Source organism: Eptatretus burgeri, chromosome 12 (genome assembly GCF_056783735.1).
Source record: "Eptatretus burgeri isolate ZD-2024b chromosome 12, Ebu_testis_v1, whole genome shotgun sequence".
In the NCBI taxonomy this organism is placed as follows: domain Eukaryota; kingdom Metazoa; phylum Chordata; class Myxini; order Myxiniformes; family Myxinidae; genus Eptatretus; species Eptatretus burgeri.
In genome coordinates this window covers 98,576,728-98,595,902 of record NC_140972.1, presented here as the reverse complement: position 1 = coordinate 98,595,902, position 19,175 = coordinate 98,576,728, and the positions used below count along the sequence as shown (strand labels likewise).

Below are 19,175 nucleotides of genomic sequence, written 5' to 3'. Positions count from 1 at the left end.
GTTTGGTTCATGAATCACGATCCTTCACCAAAAAATGAGGTGGACATTTTGAGTTCTGGGAGAAATTCCTCCCACCTCCTGAAATCCACAAATGGAGATTACAACCAACGTAGACAATGACCCAATATTGCTTTTCACAGAGTGTCACTCATTTTTTTTATTATACACCCGATATATACCGTGGTGCCCCCAGAATCCGAACGCCCCATTGTTTGAACAAATTGGAATCCGAACAATTTTTTCGAGAAAATTTTGCCCTAAAAACCGAACACATTTTCGAAAACTGAACACAACGTGGCGTTCATGTTTGTTCACGCGTCTCCCCCGCCTGTTCGACCTGCATCTTCGTGCTTTGTTCATTCAGTTCGTCGGTGGAAGTACTCATGAAAGCATCTCTCGTGTGTCGATCGCTACTCTACCTCGTGTTTTCACCTTGATTTGTGCATTATTTTTCCAATTATCACCCTTGTGCATTCACCATGGCACCCAAGAAGAGCAGTGAAGCAAATAGGAATGAGGAAGTCCGTGAGAACGACAATTGAGTTGAAGAAAGAACTTATCGCTAAGCATAAGAGCGGTACGCGTGTCTGATCTCGCTGCCATGTTCGAGCTGCCGAAATCGACCGTGTGGAGGATTCTGAAAAATAAAGAAGCGATAAAAGCGCGAAAACCGGTCGTGAAGCGAAGTCATTCAATGAACCTTCTGATGAATCAGCTTTAACAAACTCATCGTTTTTTTTCGCGAGCATGGTCGTGACGTCATGCTGCGTCACCCAATCGCTTCACCTCTTGATTCTCTCCCGTGGAACCGTGCGGTGAAAACGGCACGTTTGAGTCTCCACAGAGTGTACTGGGATATAAAACACCATTTGGTGCTTCATGGTTAATTACATACCTCCACCAGGCTGAACAGTTTAGGTTTTGGATCCCAATGGCCACTGATAGGCCGGAGCTGCATCCAGACCTGATAGAAGAAGCGACAATGCTCCTGCTCATCCTCCAGGTTTGGAAGGAGATTCATGACCCAGAAAAGGTCATTTACTCATCTTATTTTACCTTAAACATGGGTAATTTCAGTTGAAAGTGTCTTGAAAGTGGGTTTTCTTGGGGTCCAGGAATGGATTAATTCACTTTCCATTTATTATTGGGAAAATAGTTTTGGAATCTGAACTTTTTGGAATCCGAACAGCCTCTTGGAACGAATTAAATTCGGATTCTGGGGGCACCACTGTATATCGGGGCGTATTATATGATACTGGTCGTCCGTCCGTCCGTCTGTTCCTGTCCGCACTCTAACTCCCAAAGTTTTCAACTTTCACGTTTCATATTTGGTACATAGGTACAGACTGTGGAGACGGTGTGTCGCGACATACGATCGTCATCGAAAGTGGTTGCCATGGCAACCAGGATGCTGTTTTCCATCCGTTCCTGCCCGCACTCTAACTCCAAAAGTTTTCAACTTTCACGTTTCATATTTGGTACATAGGTACAGACTGTGGAGACGGTATGTCGCGACATACGTTCGTCATCTAAAGTGGTTGCCATGGCAACCAGGATGCTGTTTTCCATGTAGTAGCACAATTCTGTATATACATTCTTGTTCGGGCGTATGTTGTGCTCACTTGCGCTCTTGTTAACCTATAGTTCAAACCCCACTATTGCGTCGGCTTGTTAAACCATCCTTACCTAAAATTCTGATTGAAGCCATCTACTTCTTCAACTAATACTTCTGCTTCTGAGAATCATCTGATTTTCTCTGTTAATCAAACGTATTCATATTTTATCTACATTTTTTAGCTTGATCACTTTGGACTAGTTTGTGAAGAATATATATATATATATATATATATATATATATATATTTATTTATTTATATATATGCATATAGTTTCATTTGAAAGCTTCATGGAATAAGTTCAGGTGGCATCAAAATGTGAAAACTTTGGAGGGGCGTGAATAATTTTGCAGGACACTGTGTCGGCCTCGGTCTTCATGCCTCAGGTCTTAGGCTTTGGGCCACTGGTGTGCATCTGAAGAGTGAAGAACATGTCTTCTGTCCCAACGTGGCTTCTATCAGCTTGACACCATGGAAACCAAGGTTTTCAAGATCACTGGAATATCTTGTGATGAAGCTGTCTCTGGGCCTCTCACTATACCATCGCTGACAGGTGGTGGTCTCTCTGTCTTCTACTGCTTCCTTTTTGATCTTGCACCCGCTGCTCTTTCCATGCTTTGTCCACCCCATGGTTCTGCAGGGCACACACTGTCGTGCAGCAACCCCTTCCTCATGAAATTCACCAAAATCCAGAACCACTGCTCACCAACACTCATTTGTTTCTCTTTGTTCCCACCATTGGAACCAACTTCCACATCCTCTTCAATCCCCTTGTTTCCTCCAGGTCTTCAACATTGCTGTTCACCACCATCTCAGATCGTCCCCATCCAAAGTCATGATCTTTTCTCAACCCGTTAAATCACCCCCCCACTCCTCCCAAAATGTTTTCTGTGTCAATATTGTCCACCTCTTGCATTCTCCCTCACCCCTCATCGTTGCCCGCATCCCTTGTTTTCCGTCTCCGTCTATTTTCTCCCTCCACCCTGCTGTTTGCATATCTCCTTTCTTCTGCTGTTCCTTTTGTTACGTTGCACCCTGATCCGTTCTGTGATCCAGCTCTTCCATGAGCCTTAACTGTGTATACAAAAACACAAAAAAACAAATGAAGGGTACATTTTGAGGAAATGAAGGTAGGTTTTGATTACAACCCATGCAGAGGAAAGTAAATAGTCATGATTTATATTTGAAGGAGGCCACACTCGTTCTGTCTGTACGGGGATGCTGTGAGAGTTGTGTTTGTCTTACAATCACAAAAACAGGAGCGATGTGAACAAGATAAATACTTTTTCTCATTATTATTGTTTTTGTTGTCATAATTGTGAATCGTCTTCACTTTCCATTTCATTTCCACCTCACCACACCCGCCCCAATTGTGATGTCAATCTCCAGAGTGCGACGTGTGGTACAATCTTCCCTCTCCGGACCTGCACCTGTACAAAGACCGTTTTGGTCATTCTGCTGTGGCTGTCAATGGGTGAGTCATTAATGGTGTAATCAATATGCTGTGATTTTAACGGACTTGTGGGGCACAATTTTTTTGGGGGGTGGGGGGGGGAAATTGAGAAAAATGTGGCTTGTCATAATATTGTGAACCATAGGGAATATGGCAGGAAAATGGTCCAGCATGTCCTCATCTCCATCAGCAACTCTCTCATTCAGGGTAGGCTGGACTGCAGGTGTCCACTTCCTCAACGAACACGATGCCCAGACCATGCAACCTCGCTCGCATTGAACCCTCGAAATTTACAGGAATCCCCGTCCATTGTAACGCCTCCTTGTGGACAAGCATCATGTCGTGTCCTCACATCACACTTCTTGCTGTTTGTAAACGTATTGTTGTTGTTTGACGTTGATATCAAACTGCTCAAACAATATCTCCCCATGCACCCCCTTTTAAACGAGCATGTGATGTGCAGGCCTTTAATCCCAACAAGCAAAGCCCCTTAAAAGTGTGTTTTTAAGTTTGTGCAAAGTTTAATGCACCATTTACACTGGATCGCTCTTTTTTTGGCCGCAATACGAGCAGTCGGGTGACACGTGCTGTGATACATGTGCACACTTTGCTGTTGAGACTGCTGATCGCTTGCTTTTCCTTCGTCCATTTGACGATGCCGTCTTGTCCTTCCCTCCAGCTCGATGTACGTGTTTGGAGGTTTCAACAGCTTGATCCTTCACGATCTCCTGGTTTACACTCCGAAGACTTGTGGAGGCTTGACCAATCAGCAGAGTTGCCAGCGTGCCGATAAAGGTTTACACTGTGTGTGGAATGCTAGCCGCTGCCATCCTTTCAACGCGGCGCTCAAAGGGAACAGCGACATGTGTAACTCTTCCCAAGGTTGGTGACACATTTGTGTGTGTTGCATTCGCGGTTCAAACTCCACGTGGACACGATGAGTTTCACTCGCTCGTCATGCGCTGCCTCTTGCGCATGCATGCATCACGTGCGGCTTGACTCTTGAGTTACATTTGCACAGCTATGTCTCGTTCTCGTGTGAAGACCATTTTCTTAAATCTGTCCGCGTGTCTGCTCACCCGTGTGCGTGTGTCTGTCCATGTGGGTGAAACTCTTCCGTATGTGTTCGGAAATCCGTACTTTTGTCACGACCCATACGGAGGTTTCAGTACTTTTGCAGCGATTTTAGGGAATTGACGTGCAATTCCGAAATGCTGATTCGTTTGTGAACCCGTTTCATCAGTCTGGGGTGAAATGCTGTCGCATCATCACAATGATTATGAGAATTACTCCCATGGCACTTTGTTACCATGAGGTGTTTTTATGGAAGCTATGCGGCGACAAAAACTTTCAAGCACGTGACCGTGATCGGATGTCTGCCAGGCAAGAGACCGTCTGTCGATGTCGGTGAATATGGAAATAGCGTCCATTGTTGGATTTTTTTTGTCAACTTCAACTAAAATAACGGAGCGCTGTCTTTACATTGCATGAAGTAAAGACGCGATTGTGCTGCAAAACCTGATAATGTCTGTTGGTCGTGATGAAGTTTGTGACCACATCGATACGAGACCAATAAATCTTTACAAGGAGGTATGATGGAGGAGGAGGGAATTTGGCCCATCATGCCTGTGCTGCACCACCATCACATTCAATATATCTATTAGCCTCTCGACTCAGTTTAATCGGGGGCGGGGTGGGGTGGGGTGGGGGGGAGCACCGAGGATGAGAAGAGTGTGACAGGCACAGGGACTAGAGTGTTATAGACATATGAATAAATATTTTAAAACTCGTTTGTTTATTATGACTTGCAATTTTCCCTTGTACATGCGGCACTGTGTGTGTTTAATGACTCCGGTTGGAGGGGGTGGTTAGAATTGTTCATTCGGTTGATCTCATTGTTGAGAACATAACCAATTTTAACGTCCCCTGTGGATTTGCCATAAAAGCCGCGTCAAAATCGTTTCTCACGTGCTGAATCTACAATGATTGGTCACCACACCAATAACAGTTTATTACAAGAAGGCACGGGATGACAAAAACGGAGAATCTCAGGACAAAAGATAGACGGACATGAGAACGAGCAGATAAATAAATAAATAAATAAATAAAGTACACATGTAATCCGATATAACGAAAACCGACTTGATACAGGAGATGTAATATGATCAAAATGGCCATGAGCACACAACAGGGGGTGCCAGGCGAGGTCTTTTGGGAAGATATTATGGCGTTAACGAGTCAAGTATCTGCCAAGTAAGGAACTGTGCAGAAAACATAAGATAAGGGTAGGTGAAAGCTCTGGTTTACACTGGAACGAGGGTGATTCTGGGAAACCCTCCATCACATGACACACACGTTTAAAGGGGTCGTCTCTGTCTGTGTGTATCTGCATCGGTGCACGAAACATCGTAACCGAAATATTATAATCATGTTTGTTAATAAAATATCATATCCTTTGCCTCGATGTTCATGCTTTACCTGATTGTAATTGGATTACCTTGAATTGCGGTTTCTCTGCTCATTGTCTGCTCCCGTTGTGTGCTGCCTTTTTTTTCTTCATCCGTGTGTAGTGTCTGCTGATAAAGGCTGCAGTAGACATCTGGATTGCAGCAGCTGCTTGTCCAGTGGTACGGGTTGCACATGGTGTGGAGACTCGTGTTCGCTGAATGCGGAGAACTGCACCGAGTCGGTGAGCCGTTTCCCTGAAACGTATCCGCTTGGCCTTTACCCCGAGCAGTCTGTAATACTCTTGTAATTTTAATTGAAATGTCCATTTCACTTGAATTTTTATTTTTTTTTAAATGAACTTTCCCTTTTTCTTGTTCCCTGCCATGTGCGCTGTGTGTGTTCTCTCTCTCTCTCTCTCTCTCTCTCTCTCTCTCTCTCTCTCTCTCTCTCTCTCTCTCTCTCTCTCTCTCTCTCTCTCTCTCTCTCTCTCTCTCTCTCTCTCTCTCTCTCTCTCTCTCTCTCTCTCTCTCTCTCTCTCTCTCTCTCTCTCTCTCTCTCTCTCTCTCTCTCTCTCTCTCTCTCTCTCTCTCTCTCTCTCTCTCTCTCTCTCTCTCTCTCTCTCTCTCTCTCTCTCTCTCTCTCTCTCTCTCTCTCTCTCTCTCTCTCTCTCTCTCTCTCTCTCTCTCTCTCTCTCTCTCTCTCTCTCTCTCTCTCTCTCTCTCTCTCTCTCCCCCTCTCTCTCTCTCCCTCTCTCTCTCTCTCTCTTTCTCTCTCTCTCCCCCCCTCCTGTCTGTATGAAAGTAAACACTTCGTTGTATGTTTCACCACAGGTGGTTGAAAACGCCGACAAATGTGTCCTGCGTGGTCAAGATGTGTGTGCAAAAATGACAAGCTGTATGAGCTGCGTCAACAACTTGTCCTGCCAATGGGATTCCAAGAAGCACCAGTGCACTTTGGTTCCAGGTGTGCACAAACAACCTTGAAAAGTCTTGTGCTGTCTCCACCACGGGCGAAAAAAATTTGCCATTGAATGTTACGCCGTGTGATAAGGCACGGTCGTGCCTGTGTGTGAGCTCGCACGGTTTTTTTTTCTCCCCCCCAGAGGTCGTTTGTTCAATTCCAGTTGGTAATCTTGGAAATTTTGATTGCAAGCTTCTCAGGACAATTACCGTGTCACTTCCGGGTTGTTGGTAAAACCCAGCAAGCTCACTCATGACTTGCATACATGTGGGTAATCTATCTGCTCCGGTGTACATTTGATGCTGGTGCGCACACCGTGGTTTACTCGAAGTGCCGTCGGTGCAACTTTGGATTGGAAATACACGCTACCTTCAAAACAAGCATTCCCATCCAAAACTACCAACGTTTAAATTAAATTTAATTTTTTAATACACAGTCGAGGCTCGTGCAAGAGGACGAGCAACTGGAGCGACTACTCATGCAAGAATGTTGTAATGATAATTATGGCGTCATCGCTCACGTGGTGTGGCAGCCATGTTGGAAAAAAGGAAAAACTTTGGACCTCTGTATCTCCGAAACCGCTCCATGGAAATAATTTAAACTTGGCTGATGTCAGCTACTCCCCCTGGGGAATAAATCTGGTTTTTTTCTTTTAATGATGTCATAGGTGCCTTCATTATGACATCATAAATGCAAACGTCAAATGCTTTATCCTTTCAGTATGAAAGTTATATTTTTCTTGTCTGGCAAAAAAATGTTTGAGAGAGGAAAAAAATTTGATGTCATAGGTCATGTGACTTGGCAGCCATATTGGATTGAAAAAAAAAACAAAAAAAAACTATTTAAATCTTCTTCTCCAGAACGGCTCACCAGATCGATCCGAAACTCGACACGCATGATCTACTAGCCTTGAGAAATGTAAGGCGTAAACTTTAACGTCGTAGATCACATGGTCTGGCTGTTATAATTTTTTTGAAGAAGAAACCTTCATCAATCATACCCAGAACGGCTTGACTGATTCGGGGAAAACTTCACACACGTGTTCCCCAAGCTTTGGGGATACCAGGGTGTTCATGAAGAATTGATGTCACATGGTCTGGCAGCCATATTGGATTGAACGGAAATCTTAAAAAAAAATTCTTTCTCTTGAACTGCTTCATCAATCGATGTGCAACTTCACAATTATTATTAAGCAGTTTGCAAGGGGGAATGTACATTTTAAATTTCAACCTGACTGGGCGCATGGTCCGGCAGACAGAATTATTTAATTGTTTGAATCTGAGAGCTTTTTGATTTATCTTTTTTTTTTTTGAATAAGGCTCACCTGGCTGTGCCTGGATGAGTTTGAGGGTAGAGTCGTAGCAGCTGAAACCTGAATCTTATCCTGGTTCCTCTTGATGACTTAATCTTTGCTTTTGTGTGTTCAGGTTCCTCCTGATGGCTCCCTTCAATTATGCAGTACCAATTTTATTTGAGTTGATTTTAATTGAATTTAACTTTTTTTTTTTTTTAATCCCATTTTGAATTCAGTTCAATAATAATAAACATCATGGGTCTGGGTCAGGTGTCTGATTAGACCTTTAAAACTGCTTCGACCTTTTATGACCCTTTCTATCTCCTTAGACCCTTTCGACTTTTTCACCCTTTCAACCGCTTTGACCCTTTCGAAGTACTTGGACCCCTTTCGACCTTATAAGACATTTTTGACCCCTTACACTCCTGAAGAGCTTTACACACTACAGACTGTTTTAACCTTTAGACCATGAGACAATTAGACTCTCTTTAGACCATTGTCGACTCGTTGAACAATTTAGACCCTTTCGCCCTGTAGCTACTGCTGGAACACACCCCTTAGACCTCCTATATCTTTTCGACCCCTTTGGGACAGTTTTAGACCATTTTAGACATTTGAGACCACTTTTAGACCTTTTTCAACCCTTTAGAACTTAAAAAGCCCTTTCGACCCCCTTCAACTCCTGAAGACCTTTACACCCTTTTGACCACTTAACACCTTTAGACAGCTTTGACCACTTGAGCTTTTTGGTCCCTTTAGGTCCTTTAAGACACATTAGCCTCCTTGGACTCCTTTTGACCCTATTTGCTATTGGAAAATACCCTTTAGATATTTAGACCCCGTTAGACCTGTTGGACCTCTAGACATGTTAAGATCCTTATAGAGCCCTCTAGACCCTTTGTAACACTTAGACCTTAACGCACTTAACACTCCTTAAACAATTTAGAGACCCTTTAGACCTGTAGAGCCGTTCGATCCCTTTGGATGCACATCATACAAACATCTATATTCGTCTTGCCAAACACGGACCAGTTTTTTCTGCAAGCAATGTGCAATGTCCACCCACCTGGAGGATGGGTACTGTGCTAGTTTGAAGAGAATTAGCATTTTGGGTGACTAAATTGGTTCACCAATCAAAATCTATAAACATGTAGTTTGTTTGGATTTCACAAGTATCGCGCTATGGACGACATCTTTGTTTGTACGTCTGTCTGTCTCTGTTTGTCTGTGTGCATGTCAATCGCCTGCAGGTCGCAATTTTACACCGATCTTCATGAAACTTAACCACCTGGTGGAGGTAGTCTCAAGCGAGAACCCTAACGATTTTGAGGTCAACGAGTCAGTCATTTCGTCAATTTTAATTAGATACACTTGATAGCGATCTATTATATCTGTATACAGTATTGTTACGGTTCTGGAAGCTGTAATTCCCCAGTAATGGCAACTGAGATAGTTATTTAGTTTGTACTTGTTACAGATAGTCCTCCCCTTTTGTTTAATGGGTGACAAAAGAACATGTGTTGTGTGGGATTTGTTGGGGTTTTTCCCGCCACTTTCTCCCCATTTTTCTGTCTTTTAATTCAACACCACTTTCAAACCACACATGCTGCCTCATTAACATATGCCACCAAAACCCTGTTCAAACCACCTTCAGAACTCAACCGCCATACCACTTTCAACCATGCTGTCACCACAAGAATTCAAATTGCCTCCACACCACAAAACTAACAACCATCATCTTGCTTCGGTCGCACACCATCCACTTCAGCCTCAAACATCGCTGTTTTATCACGGTGCTGTTCGAACACCGCTCCAACCACCATCTCAATCATTCGTCTTTTGATCGACGACAGCAACCACCATTGCACCTGCTCGGGGTGCCGCTTTGCCCCCCCCCTCAAAGCGCCGTGACCAACTAAGCTCACTGCCATCTAGCGCAAGTTTGCGCTGGCATTTCTCTTGTTCCGCCCTGTCGGCGGCAACCATCGCCCTACCGGGGAACCATCTGCGACCCTCCAGGACGAATGGAGCCATTTCCGGTCCAATGGCTTTGCAGAATGGGTGATGTCAGGACACACCTTCCAGGGATGCTGGATTCTGCCCCACTACAGTTATGCACACTCACCTCTCAGGGATAATAATATCCAGAATGAATGATAACTCCCACACTTATTATCCAGGGATAATAATATCCAGATAATAATATCCTCTCTCACTCACAATAATAACCAGGGAAGGTGCTCTAAGTTATGCATATTTACCTGTTTGACATGTTTTTTGTACAATATGATGTCCTGGAATTTTACTGTCACACCTTGTGCACACATGGTCATGTGAATTAGTTTGCTCTCACACAGTTTGTGGTATTATTGAGTATTTTTGGATGACTTCTCGTGTGTTTTCCAGACCACACGTGTGGTGATGGTTGGGACCGTGTCGGTGACTCGTGTTTTCGAATCAACGTGAGTGAGGTGAATTACGACGATGCCCGGATGGATTGCATACGGCACGGTGGGATGCCAGCCTCTCTCGTTACGCCGCAAGAGATGCACCATGTCCTCAGCAGTCTTTGGACCATGAAACCAAACGTAATGACTGCTCTCGTTGCTCTGCACCTGTCCTGTCTTGCTTTTGTATTCTTCTTTCTCAAACTGGAGCCCCACCTTTCTCATTGTTTAGAGTCTATATTTGTTTTTTTTTGGTTGTTTTTTTTTTGTCCAATATTGCATGTACCTGCATAATGTGCATAGTGTTTCACATATACCTGTTTTTCATGACACCTGGCAGAATCTGAAGCCCTGGGTTGGCCTGCGCAGTCGGAACATCTCATTTTGGAGCTGGGAGGACTCGTCGCCCTTCGTGAACAGCAGTGCACAGCAGTGGGAACCGCATGAGCCCAGTGGCTCTGGATTCTGTGCCGTGCTTTCACGGCCATCCGAGGGCCCTTGGCTGAAGGCTCTCACCTGCACGGACAAGGCTTATGGCAGCGTTTGCAAGAAACTAATTGGTAAGGAGTGAAAGTGCTGGGATTATTCTAGTTTGTGAAATGATCTTCTGTTTCCTCAATCATTTGGCTTTTCCTCTCCCTCACTTTGCCGTCAGTGAACCCTAGTCAGACGTCACGGAATTGTCAGCTACCCTGCGCCAGCCACACGTCTTGCAGTGAGTGTGCAACCAGCGGTGATTGCATGTGGTGCAGCAACACTCGTCGATGCGTGGACGCAAATGCCTACGTGATATCTTTCCCTTACGGGCAGTGCATGGAGTGGCATATGCAGGGGAAGTGTCCACGTAAGTTAACCGTTTCCACCTTCCGATATTTATTTTGCTGTACAGTACTGTAAAACAGCGCTTGGTTCCGAGATCTTCACCAAGCCCCTTTCAATCCCCAACGATGTCTGCCACGAATAGTTTGAAGACTGATAGCTGGTCCAAAAATTGAAAGAAAGTTAACCAGACCGGGTGTTGTAATGGTTAGAGCGTCCACTCTTAGTCCGGGAGGTCGGTTGTTCGAACCCCGACCGAGTCCTACCAAAGGCTTTAAAATGGTTTGTGCTGCATCCTTGCTTCGCGCTCAGCATTTGAAAAGAATGGAGCATGGACAAACAACCGTAAGTTGGCAACCGTCGTGCAGGCTTTCATGGGCCTTGTGGCCTCCTTTTGTGTTGAAGTTCCTTGAAAGACAACATGTATCTAACTAATTAAATTTTTGCTGAACTTCTTGCGAGAAGATCATGATTGACGGGCCACGGAACTCGGCCACCAAAGTACCGGCTCCTACTCCATCCAATTCAATGTAACTCGCCTCCAGATGAAACGCCTCGAGTCCCATTTTCTTATTGAATAATGGAACAAAGGTCCTGCTTGATCCCTTCAGGATTCTTCATCATTTACTTCGTATGAACCGCACGAGCGTTGTTTTATCGTGCTTACCAACAACTCTCTCGTGTGAGACAGCTTGTTTGACGTGTCTCTTTTTTTTCCTGCAGACACACGACCTTTTCTTGTTAGTTGATCAGGACTTTGTAGGACTTCTGTGGAAACTTCTGTTTTTTTTTTACAAACTTCATGCTGGTTCATTCGTGAGACCAACAGGATGATTTGTGGAAAAAAGATGTAAAATCTCTTGAGTGAAGACCTTCTGTGTTTGTGCGTTTATAAGCCTTTTCCTAGTCCATGTTAAAGTAAATAACTGGTTTTGTTTTGTTGTTGAGCTGCCATTCGTTTACTTCCTTTTGAGATGCCCTCTGTAATAGGGTAAAAAACAAAAAACCCAACAATTTGTGGGGTAGCTTGATGAAATTTCGATCATGCTGAATGCTCCTTGGTATGATTTCATATTTTGGGTTGGCCTGTTTGGTGGTCCCATGTGGACTCGTGATTTGTTCACAACCCATATCCTCTTTGTGTCCGTTGTTCGTTCATGTCCGTACAATTCAGCTAGAAGTACAAGGATGTTTCCTCAAATGTTTGTCCTGCAGGTTGTGAAGAATGTGTTGGTTTAACCATGAGTCATCAATATGTTTGAAAATGGTACTAAAAATACCCCTTAATCAGTAAATACATTTCGAACTACCGTGTCAGGTTATGTAAACGTGCGATCACACTTTGTTTAAAAAAGGAAAAGTTTTGTTTGTCGAAGGTATTTTAAAAGATATTTTTGAGTAAATGGATGTTTAAAAAATGACAAACTTTGATTGTTATCATGTTCTTTTTGCAGTACTGTACTTGTATTTTATTCCCTTTTCTCGAGTTGTTCATTTTGTTTGCCGTTTCATTTACCAAAGCCGAAAGCTGTGCGGGACATCGTACTTGTGAACAAAGCTTTCAGCAGCCAGCATGTGGTTGGTGTAATGACCCCAGCAAAACGGGCAAGGGTCAAGGCATGGAGGGCTCAGCGGATGGACCATTTTACATCAATGGCTCTCAGACTCAACTGAACATCAGCCTTTGCCCGATAGACCAAGGCTTCACCTGGCACTTCATTCGATGTCCTCGTGAGTGAATTAAGATCAAATTGCTAAGTGTAATGTCGTCCTTCCCCCATGTACATGGTGTGTTATAACCCTCCACCCTCCATCCTCCATTCTCTTCTTCCTCATCCTCTTTCTCCATCCTCCTTCCTCTTCCTTTCTTTCCTCCGTCTCTTCTTCCTCCGTCTCTTCTTCCTTCGTCTCTTCTTCCTCCGTCTCTTCTTCCTCCGTCTCTTCTTCCTCAGCCTCTTCTTCCTCTTTCTCTTCTTCCTCTTCCCTCCTTCCCTGCTTCCTCCTGCCCTGCTTCCTCCTTCCCTGCTTCCTCCTTCCCTGCTTCCTCCTTCCCTGCTTCCTCCTTCCCTGCTTCCTCCTTCCCTGCTTCCTCCTTCCCTGCTTCCTCCTTCCCTGCTTCCTCCTTCCCTTCTTTCCTCCGTCTCCTCTTCCTCCGCCTCTTCTTCCTCCGCCTCTTCTTCCTCTGTCTCTTCTTCCTCTGTCTCTTCTTCCTCCATCTCTTCTTTTCTCTCTCCTTACTCTTTCTCTTTCTTACTCCTCTTCTTACTCCACCCTCCACCCTTCATCCTCCATCCTTCATCCTCCTCCTTTTCTTCCTCCTTCCAACTTCCTCCTCATATTTCTCTTTCACCCCCCCCCCAATCCTCTCTTCTTCCTCCATCCTCCTCCTTCTCTTCTTCATCCTTCCTCTTCTCTTCATCCTCCTTCTTCCCTCTTCTCTTTGGCCTCCATCTTACTTTCTCCCTCTTTTCCTCCATCCTCCCTCTTTTTCCTCCATCATCCCTCTTTTTCCTCCATCCTCCCTCTTTTTCCTCCATCCTCCCTCTTTTTCCTCCATCCTACCTCTTTTTCCTCCATCCTACCTCTTCTTTCTCTATTCGCTGTCCTCACATGTCTTGATGTCTCTTTGTGCATGCATCCGTCTGTGTGTGCAGCCTGCCAATGCAATGGGCACAGCTCGTGTGTGAACGACTCTGCGTGCGAGAATTGTCAGGATCTGACTCGTGGTCATAACTGTGAAATGTGCATGGCCGGTTTCTTCGGGGATCCTGTAAATGGCGGATCTTGTCAGGGTAAGAAACCTTGTCCCTCTGTCATGGTAAGAAGCAAGGTCAGGTGATCTTGTCATCACCTGACCTTGTCTTCATGGATTCCATCATACCCCAGCTTTGGATTCACATTTTATCATCGATCTATCTATCTATCTATCTGTCTATCTATCTATCTATCTATCTATCTATCTGCATTTTCTCATTTATCAGCATTTTTAAGCGGTGTAGCCACTTCAATATTCAGTATGTCCTTCTTTCCTTCTGTCAATTATTTATTTATTTTTAAGTGGTGCAAACACTGAGTTGACACGAGCGGGAGCTCTTGCTGCCGAGTTTTATGCACAAACACAATTCCGTGGTGATATATTGAACTTTTAGGCATTTTGTTTGAAGCTTTTAATTTTGATACAACTGTATTCTGCAATACCAAAAGTAGGGTTTGGGCTTTATGGGTGTGTTGAGAGGACCACTTGATGTTAATGATGAGGATCACCTGACAATGAGTCCCTCAAATCGATTTGATTGGTAAATGTGATCGATTGGCTACTACAACAATTCATATTAGCTGTTCATGTCTCGTTACCTCCGCCAAGAAGGTGGACAGAAGTTTTGTTTTCACATGTCTGTTTGTCTGCCTGTGAGCAAGATATCTTATAAGGTTATGGACGGACTTGGACAAAATTTGGTGGAGAGTTTGGCTGTGTGACAAGGCCGAAATGATTTGATTTTGGTGAAGATCCGGATACGGACACAAATACTAATTTTTTTTTTAATTTCTCACGTGATTCTTTACCAATGAGAGATGGGGACAAAAACAATATATAGCACGATACTTCAAAATGTCGTGGAAAGATTATGACAAAACTTGGTGGATGAGTCGGGTAGGTGGCAATAACAAGCCGATTCGATTTTGGTGTGTGACAAGGACGAAAGGCCGGATATGCATCCGGACCAATCATCCATCCATCAGGACCATACTCTGTGCAGAGTGTCGGTGCTGCCTAAGCAGTCTCCTTGGCTATTGGGCACAATCCTGGATGGGTCGCCACTCTGACACAGTATACCAGCGAGCTGGAACTCATTTTGCCGACTTCGGAAGGATGACAGGCAGAGTCAACCCCACCTGGTAATAATTCAACAGCCGAGTGTGATTTGAACTCAGGATCCTAGGATCCTCGGATCCCAAGCCAACACCAGGCATGGACCAATCAGTGGGATACAAAATGTAAACTGTTCAGCCTGGCGAAGGTACGCACTCTACCGAGTGTTGTTCTTGTTTACTTTGAATTGTTGTGATCAAAGTTTTCAATGTGATTTAAAGATTGCGAAATGATGAGCTTTGTTTCTTCTCACCCAAACTAAGGTGTATTAATAAGTCAGCATTGTTATAACAGGATAAAAGCTATGAGAGCCTTTGATTAAATTGTCGATGCTAATAACATCCATATATTATAACTTCTGCAAAATAACATGCAAAATATAAGCCAATAACATGCAAAAATTGGTGATGTTTCATCAATCCTCTGTTCAATCCGTGTTTGCATCTCTCATGATCTGGTGTGGTGTCGGTGTGCACAAGTGGATGTAATTGTTTTTTTCACTGATGTACTCCAGGGACTGCGTCATCTTCCCCCACCCAACCCTCCACCCCACCTTGACTCTCGTTTGCTCCATGGACGCTCCATGGACGGTGTATGCTCAAGGTATGCTAGAAAACTGTTTTTGTACTTGGTGAACAAGCAAGTTTGGTTTTCCCTTTGACCTTTTCCTACACTTACCACTCCCTACACACATTTTCCCGTTTTCCTCTGTTGAAGGACTAACACTCGAATTGTGAGCTTTCTCTGCGGACGGTATGCTTTATGTTCTTTCTCAAGTGCTGAAATTCTGTTAAAATCTGAAAAAGTTGCTCAAGGACACGAAACCCATTTCAGGTTTTTCAACTTCAGGACAGATACGTTAAAACGACACAAGGACATACCGTATGTATTGGAAGGCCAAACGGTCTTTGAGACTCTCTATTGGCAAAACTGATTGACAAAAAAACGTTATTTTTTTTAAGACTGACCCACGACCTTTAACGTTTAACCCAAAGCTTTTATCCGCAGTCTAATGGAGTACTGTTCCCCCCTCTGGGGTGGTGCTCCTGCCTCTCACCGAGCTCAACTTCACACTGTGGAAACCAAGGCTGTTAAGATCGTTAGTATCTCCTACGATGAATCTGAGTCTTTGGGTCTCTCACTCTCTCTCCAGAGGCAGGTCGGTGGTCTTTCTGTCTTCTACCGTCTCCTCTCTGGCCTGTCCCCCCCCTCCCCCGTTCTGTATGCGATATGTCCCCCCTAGCTATATTTCCGCAAGGCACTCAAAGTCCGCCACTAACCCCCTTTTGGTGAACCTATCACTGCTCACCTTCACTCTTTCATTCCTCTTTTTCCCCGCCTTTGGAACAAACTCCCACACTCTCTTCAATCCCACTCTTCCATCCAGGTCTTCAAAACAGTTGTTCACCACCATTTCATATCTTCCCCTATCCAAAACCATGATCTTTTCTCCCCACGGTTATCCACCCCAAACCCACCTCCTTCAAATTCCCTGTTTTCCTTCCTGAAAGTCCCTGTAGTACCATCTTATTTACCCCATGTACCCACCCCATCACTCTCCCTTCCACATATATCCTCATGTGTCTGTCCCACACTATTTTGTGCTTCCCTCTCCCGCCCCTCTTGTCTCCTGTCTTGTTGTATGTTCTGTGTTTTAGCTCTTACACGAGCTTCAACATGGTATACAAAACAAACAAAAAAACGGAGGGCTATTATTTAAATTAAGTGTAAATGTGGCTTGCTCTTTGCCATCTCGAGAGGGCAGTTTCGTTCTGATTCGACAAACCGTGTTCAAATTTTGGTGGAAAATGTTAAAATGTCTTCACTAATTATAAGGTCATGACCTTAAAATTAAGTCTTCGTCAAAAAAATTTGTCAACCTCAGATACTTTTTGCCAATCTCAAAGACTACTTGGCATTCCAAAGTGTCCTCGCACTGTAACCGTGTACCTGCACTGAAGTTGTGCGCCTGGTATATGTTTTGTGTCTTTGTCCTACTTTTTTCGGATTGTGAACTAAATAACAAAAACTCCATTTTGATCATAACTTGAATAATTTTCCTCCGATTTTCACAAACTGGAGTTTTATGAATAAGTGTGGATGGGGACATTTTCCTAATGTACACTCGAGCCCTAAATGTTGAAGATCAAGGCAATATGGTGGTCCCCAAAAATATAAAATTGGCATGATTGGATTGCAGGCCAAGGGTAAGTCGTGAATAGTCGTCAGGTGTAAGCTGGGAAAGGCCAGTGGAGGTTTACCCTTGGTGATCGCTTTGTGATTGCAGATATCTAGTCTTTGTAGGGAAGGAGACGAGGGCAAAGTATTAACCCGATATCTAGTTTTCTACAATTCGTGTTGACCCCTTCTGTACCAGCACTCCCCATCGCTGGGAACACGAGGTACTTGAACAACAATGGCAACCTATTAACAAAGATGTCGTTTTATCACATCACAGACGTTCCCTTTATCCTGATCATCATAAACATTTGGCATGAAAATGGAAAACACAACATGGATAATTTGAGAATCTGGAATGCCAAAAATCGATTTCCCATCATCGATCATCAATTTGGATTCAGACCATGTCACTCTCCCCTGGGCATACTGCTTCTGCTTTCCCAACAATGAATGGGTGTCCACAATGCAAGATATGAGATCAGAGCCATCTCCGTAGACATATCGTGTGCTTTGATATCGGTCTAGCACCCTGCCAAGCTCACCAAACTCTCCTCCTGTGGTATCCAAGATAATCTCCACTTATGGCTCGCAGACTTCCTCTCCTGTATCCAAGGCAATCTCCACTCATGGCTCGCAGACTTCCTCTCCTGTATCCAAGGCAATCTCCACTTATGGCTCACAGACTTCCTCTCCTGTATCCAAGGCAATCTCCACTCATGGCTCGCAGACTTCCTCTCCTGTATCCAAGGCAATCTCCACTTATGGCTCACAGACTTCCTCTCCTGTATCCAAGGCAATCTCCACTTATGGCTCGCAGACTTCCTCTCCTGTATCCAAGGCAATCTCCACTCATGGCTCACAGACTTCCTCTCCTGTATCCAAGGCAATCTCCACTTATGGCTCGCAGACTTCCTCTCCTGTATCCAAGGCAATCTCCACTTATGGCTCACAGACTTCCTCTCCTGTATCCAAGGCAATCTCCACTCATGGCTCACAGACTTCCTCTCCTGTATCCAAGGCAATCTCCACTTATGGCTCACAGACTTCCTCTCCTGTATCCAAGGCAATCTCCACTTATGGCTCACAGACTTCCTCTCCTGTATCCAAGGCAATCTCCACTTATGGCTCACAGACTTCCTCTCCTGTATCCAAGGCAATCTCCACTTATGGCTCGCAGACTTCCTCTCCTGTATCCAAGGCAATCTCCACTTATGGCTCACAGACTTCCTCTCCTGTATCCAAGGCAATCTCCACTTATGGCTCGCAGACTTCCTCTCCTGTATCCAAGGCAATCTCCACTTATGGCTCACAGACTTCCTCTCCTGTATCCAAGGCAATCTCCACTTATGGCTCACAGACTTCCTCTCCTGTATCCAAGGCAATCTCCACTCATGGTTCGCAGACTTCCTCTCCTGTATCCAAGGCAATCTCCACTTATGGCTCACAGACTTCCTCTCCTGTATCCAAGGCAATCTCCACTCATGGTTCGCAGACTTCCTCTCCTGTCACAGCCAATGTGTGGCCTCAAATGGAGTTCTTTCATCCCCTCTTCCTGTCCAGGCTGGAGTTCCTCAAGGTAGCGTTCTGGACCCTGTTCTTTTTCTGGTTTTCATCAATGATCTCTCGAACTCTCTGGAAAATCCTCTATATCTCTTTGCTGATAACTCCATCCTCTGCCGTACCATCTGTCATCCCTCAGACCGGCAAGCAGCGGCTTCTTCGCTCTCTGCAGATCTGGGTAAAATCACAAACTGGTCCAACATGTGAAACATGTCTTTCAATCCGGACAAATCTCACACTCTCACTATGTCTCTCTGAAAGGACTGTCTGGAACCTCCTCCCTCCCCTCCCCTCTCATCTACTTTCTCAACAATCCTCTCGAAGAAGTCCTTTCATTCAAGCTTCTGGGTCTCACTATCTGCCATGATCTTTCCTGGAAAAGCCACATTTCCAAGCTGGCCTCCCAGGCCTGTCACCAAATGGGCCTCCTCCATTGTGTAAAGTCCTCCTTGGCACAATTTATCTCCTGACCATGTACAAAGCTTTCATCCATAGCTTGATGGAGTACTGCTCTCCCCTCTGGGCTG

The 19,175-nt window shown here is 44.5% G+C and overlaps 1 protein-coding gene across 9 annotated transcripts in view; it reads left to right on the top strand.

Annotated features, from left to right (window-relative positions):
- LOC147016219 (attractin-like protein 1) overlaps positions 1-19,175 on the top strand; it is a 334,549-nt gene that overhangs the window by 84,184 nt on the left and 231,190 nt on the right. For all 9 annotated transcript variants that reach the window (XR_015050063.1, XM_085849045.1, XM_085849046.1 and 6 more), the window contains exons 11-19: positions 3,005-3,089; positions 3,748-3,950; positions 5,639-5,757; positions 6,347-6,479; positions 10,177-10,358; positions 10,558-10,777; positions 10,873-11,061; positions 12,558-12,767; positions 13,691-13,828. Coding sequence is in view for 8 of the 9 variants with exons in the window: in XM_085849045.1 (XP_085705171.1) it covers positions 3,005-3,089; positions 3,748-3,950; positions 5,639-5,757; positions 6,347-6,479; positions 10,177-10,358; positions 10,558-10,777; positions 10,873-11,061; positions 12,558-12,767; positions 13,691-13,828 (1,479 nt within the window). In the remaining variant the exon portion in view is untranslated. The remainder of the gene's footprint in view (positions 1-3,004; positions 3,090-3,747; positions 3,951-5,638; positions 5,758-6,346; positions 6,480-10,176; positions 10,359-10,557; positions 10,778-10,872; positions 11,062-12,557; positions 12,768-13,690; positions 13,829-19,175) is intronic.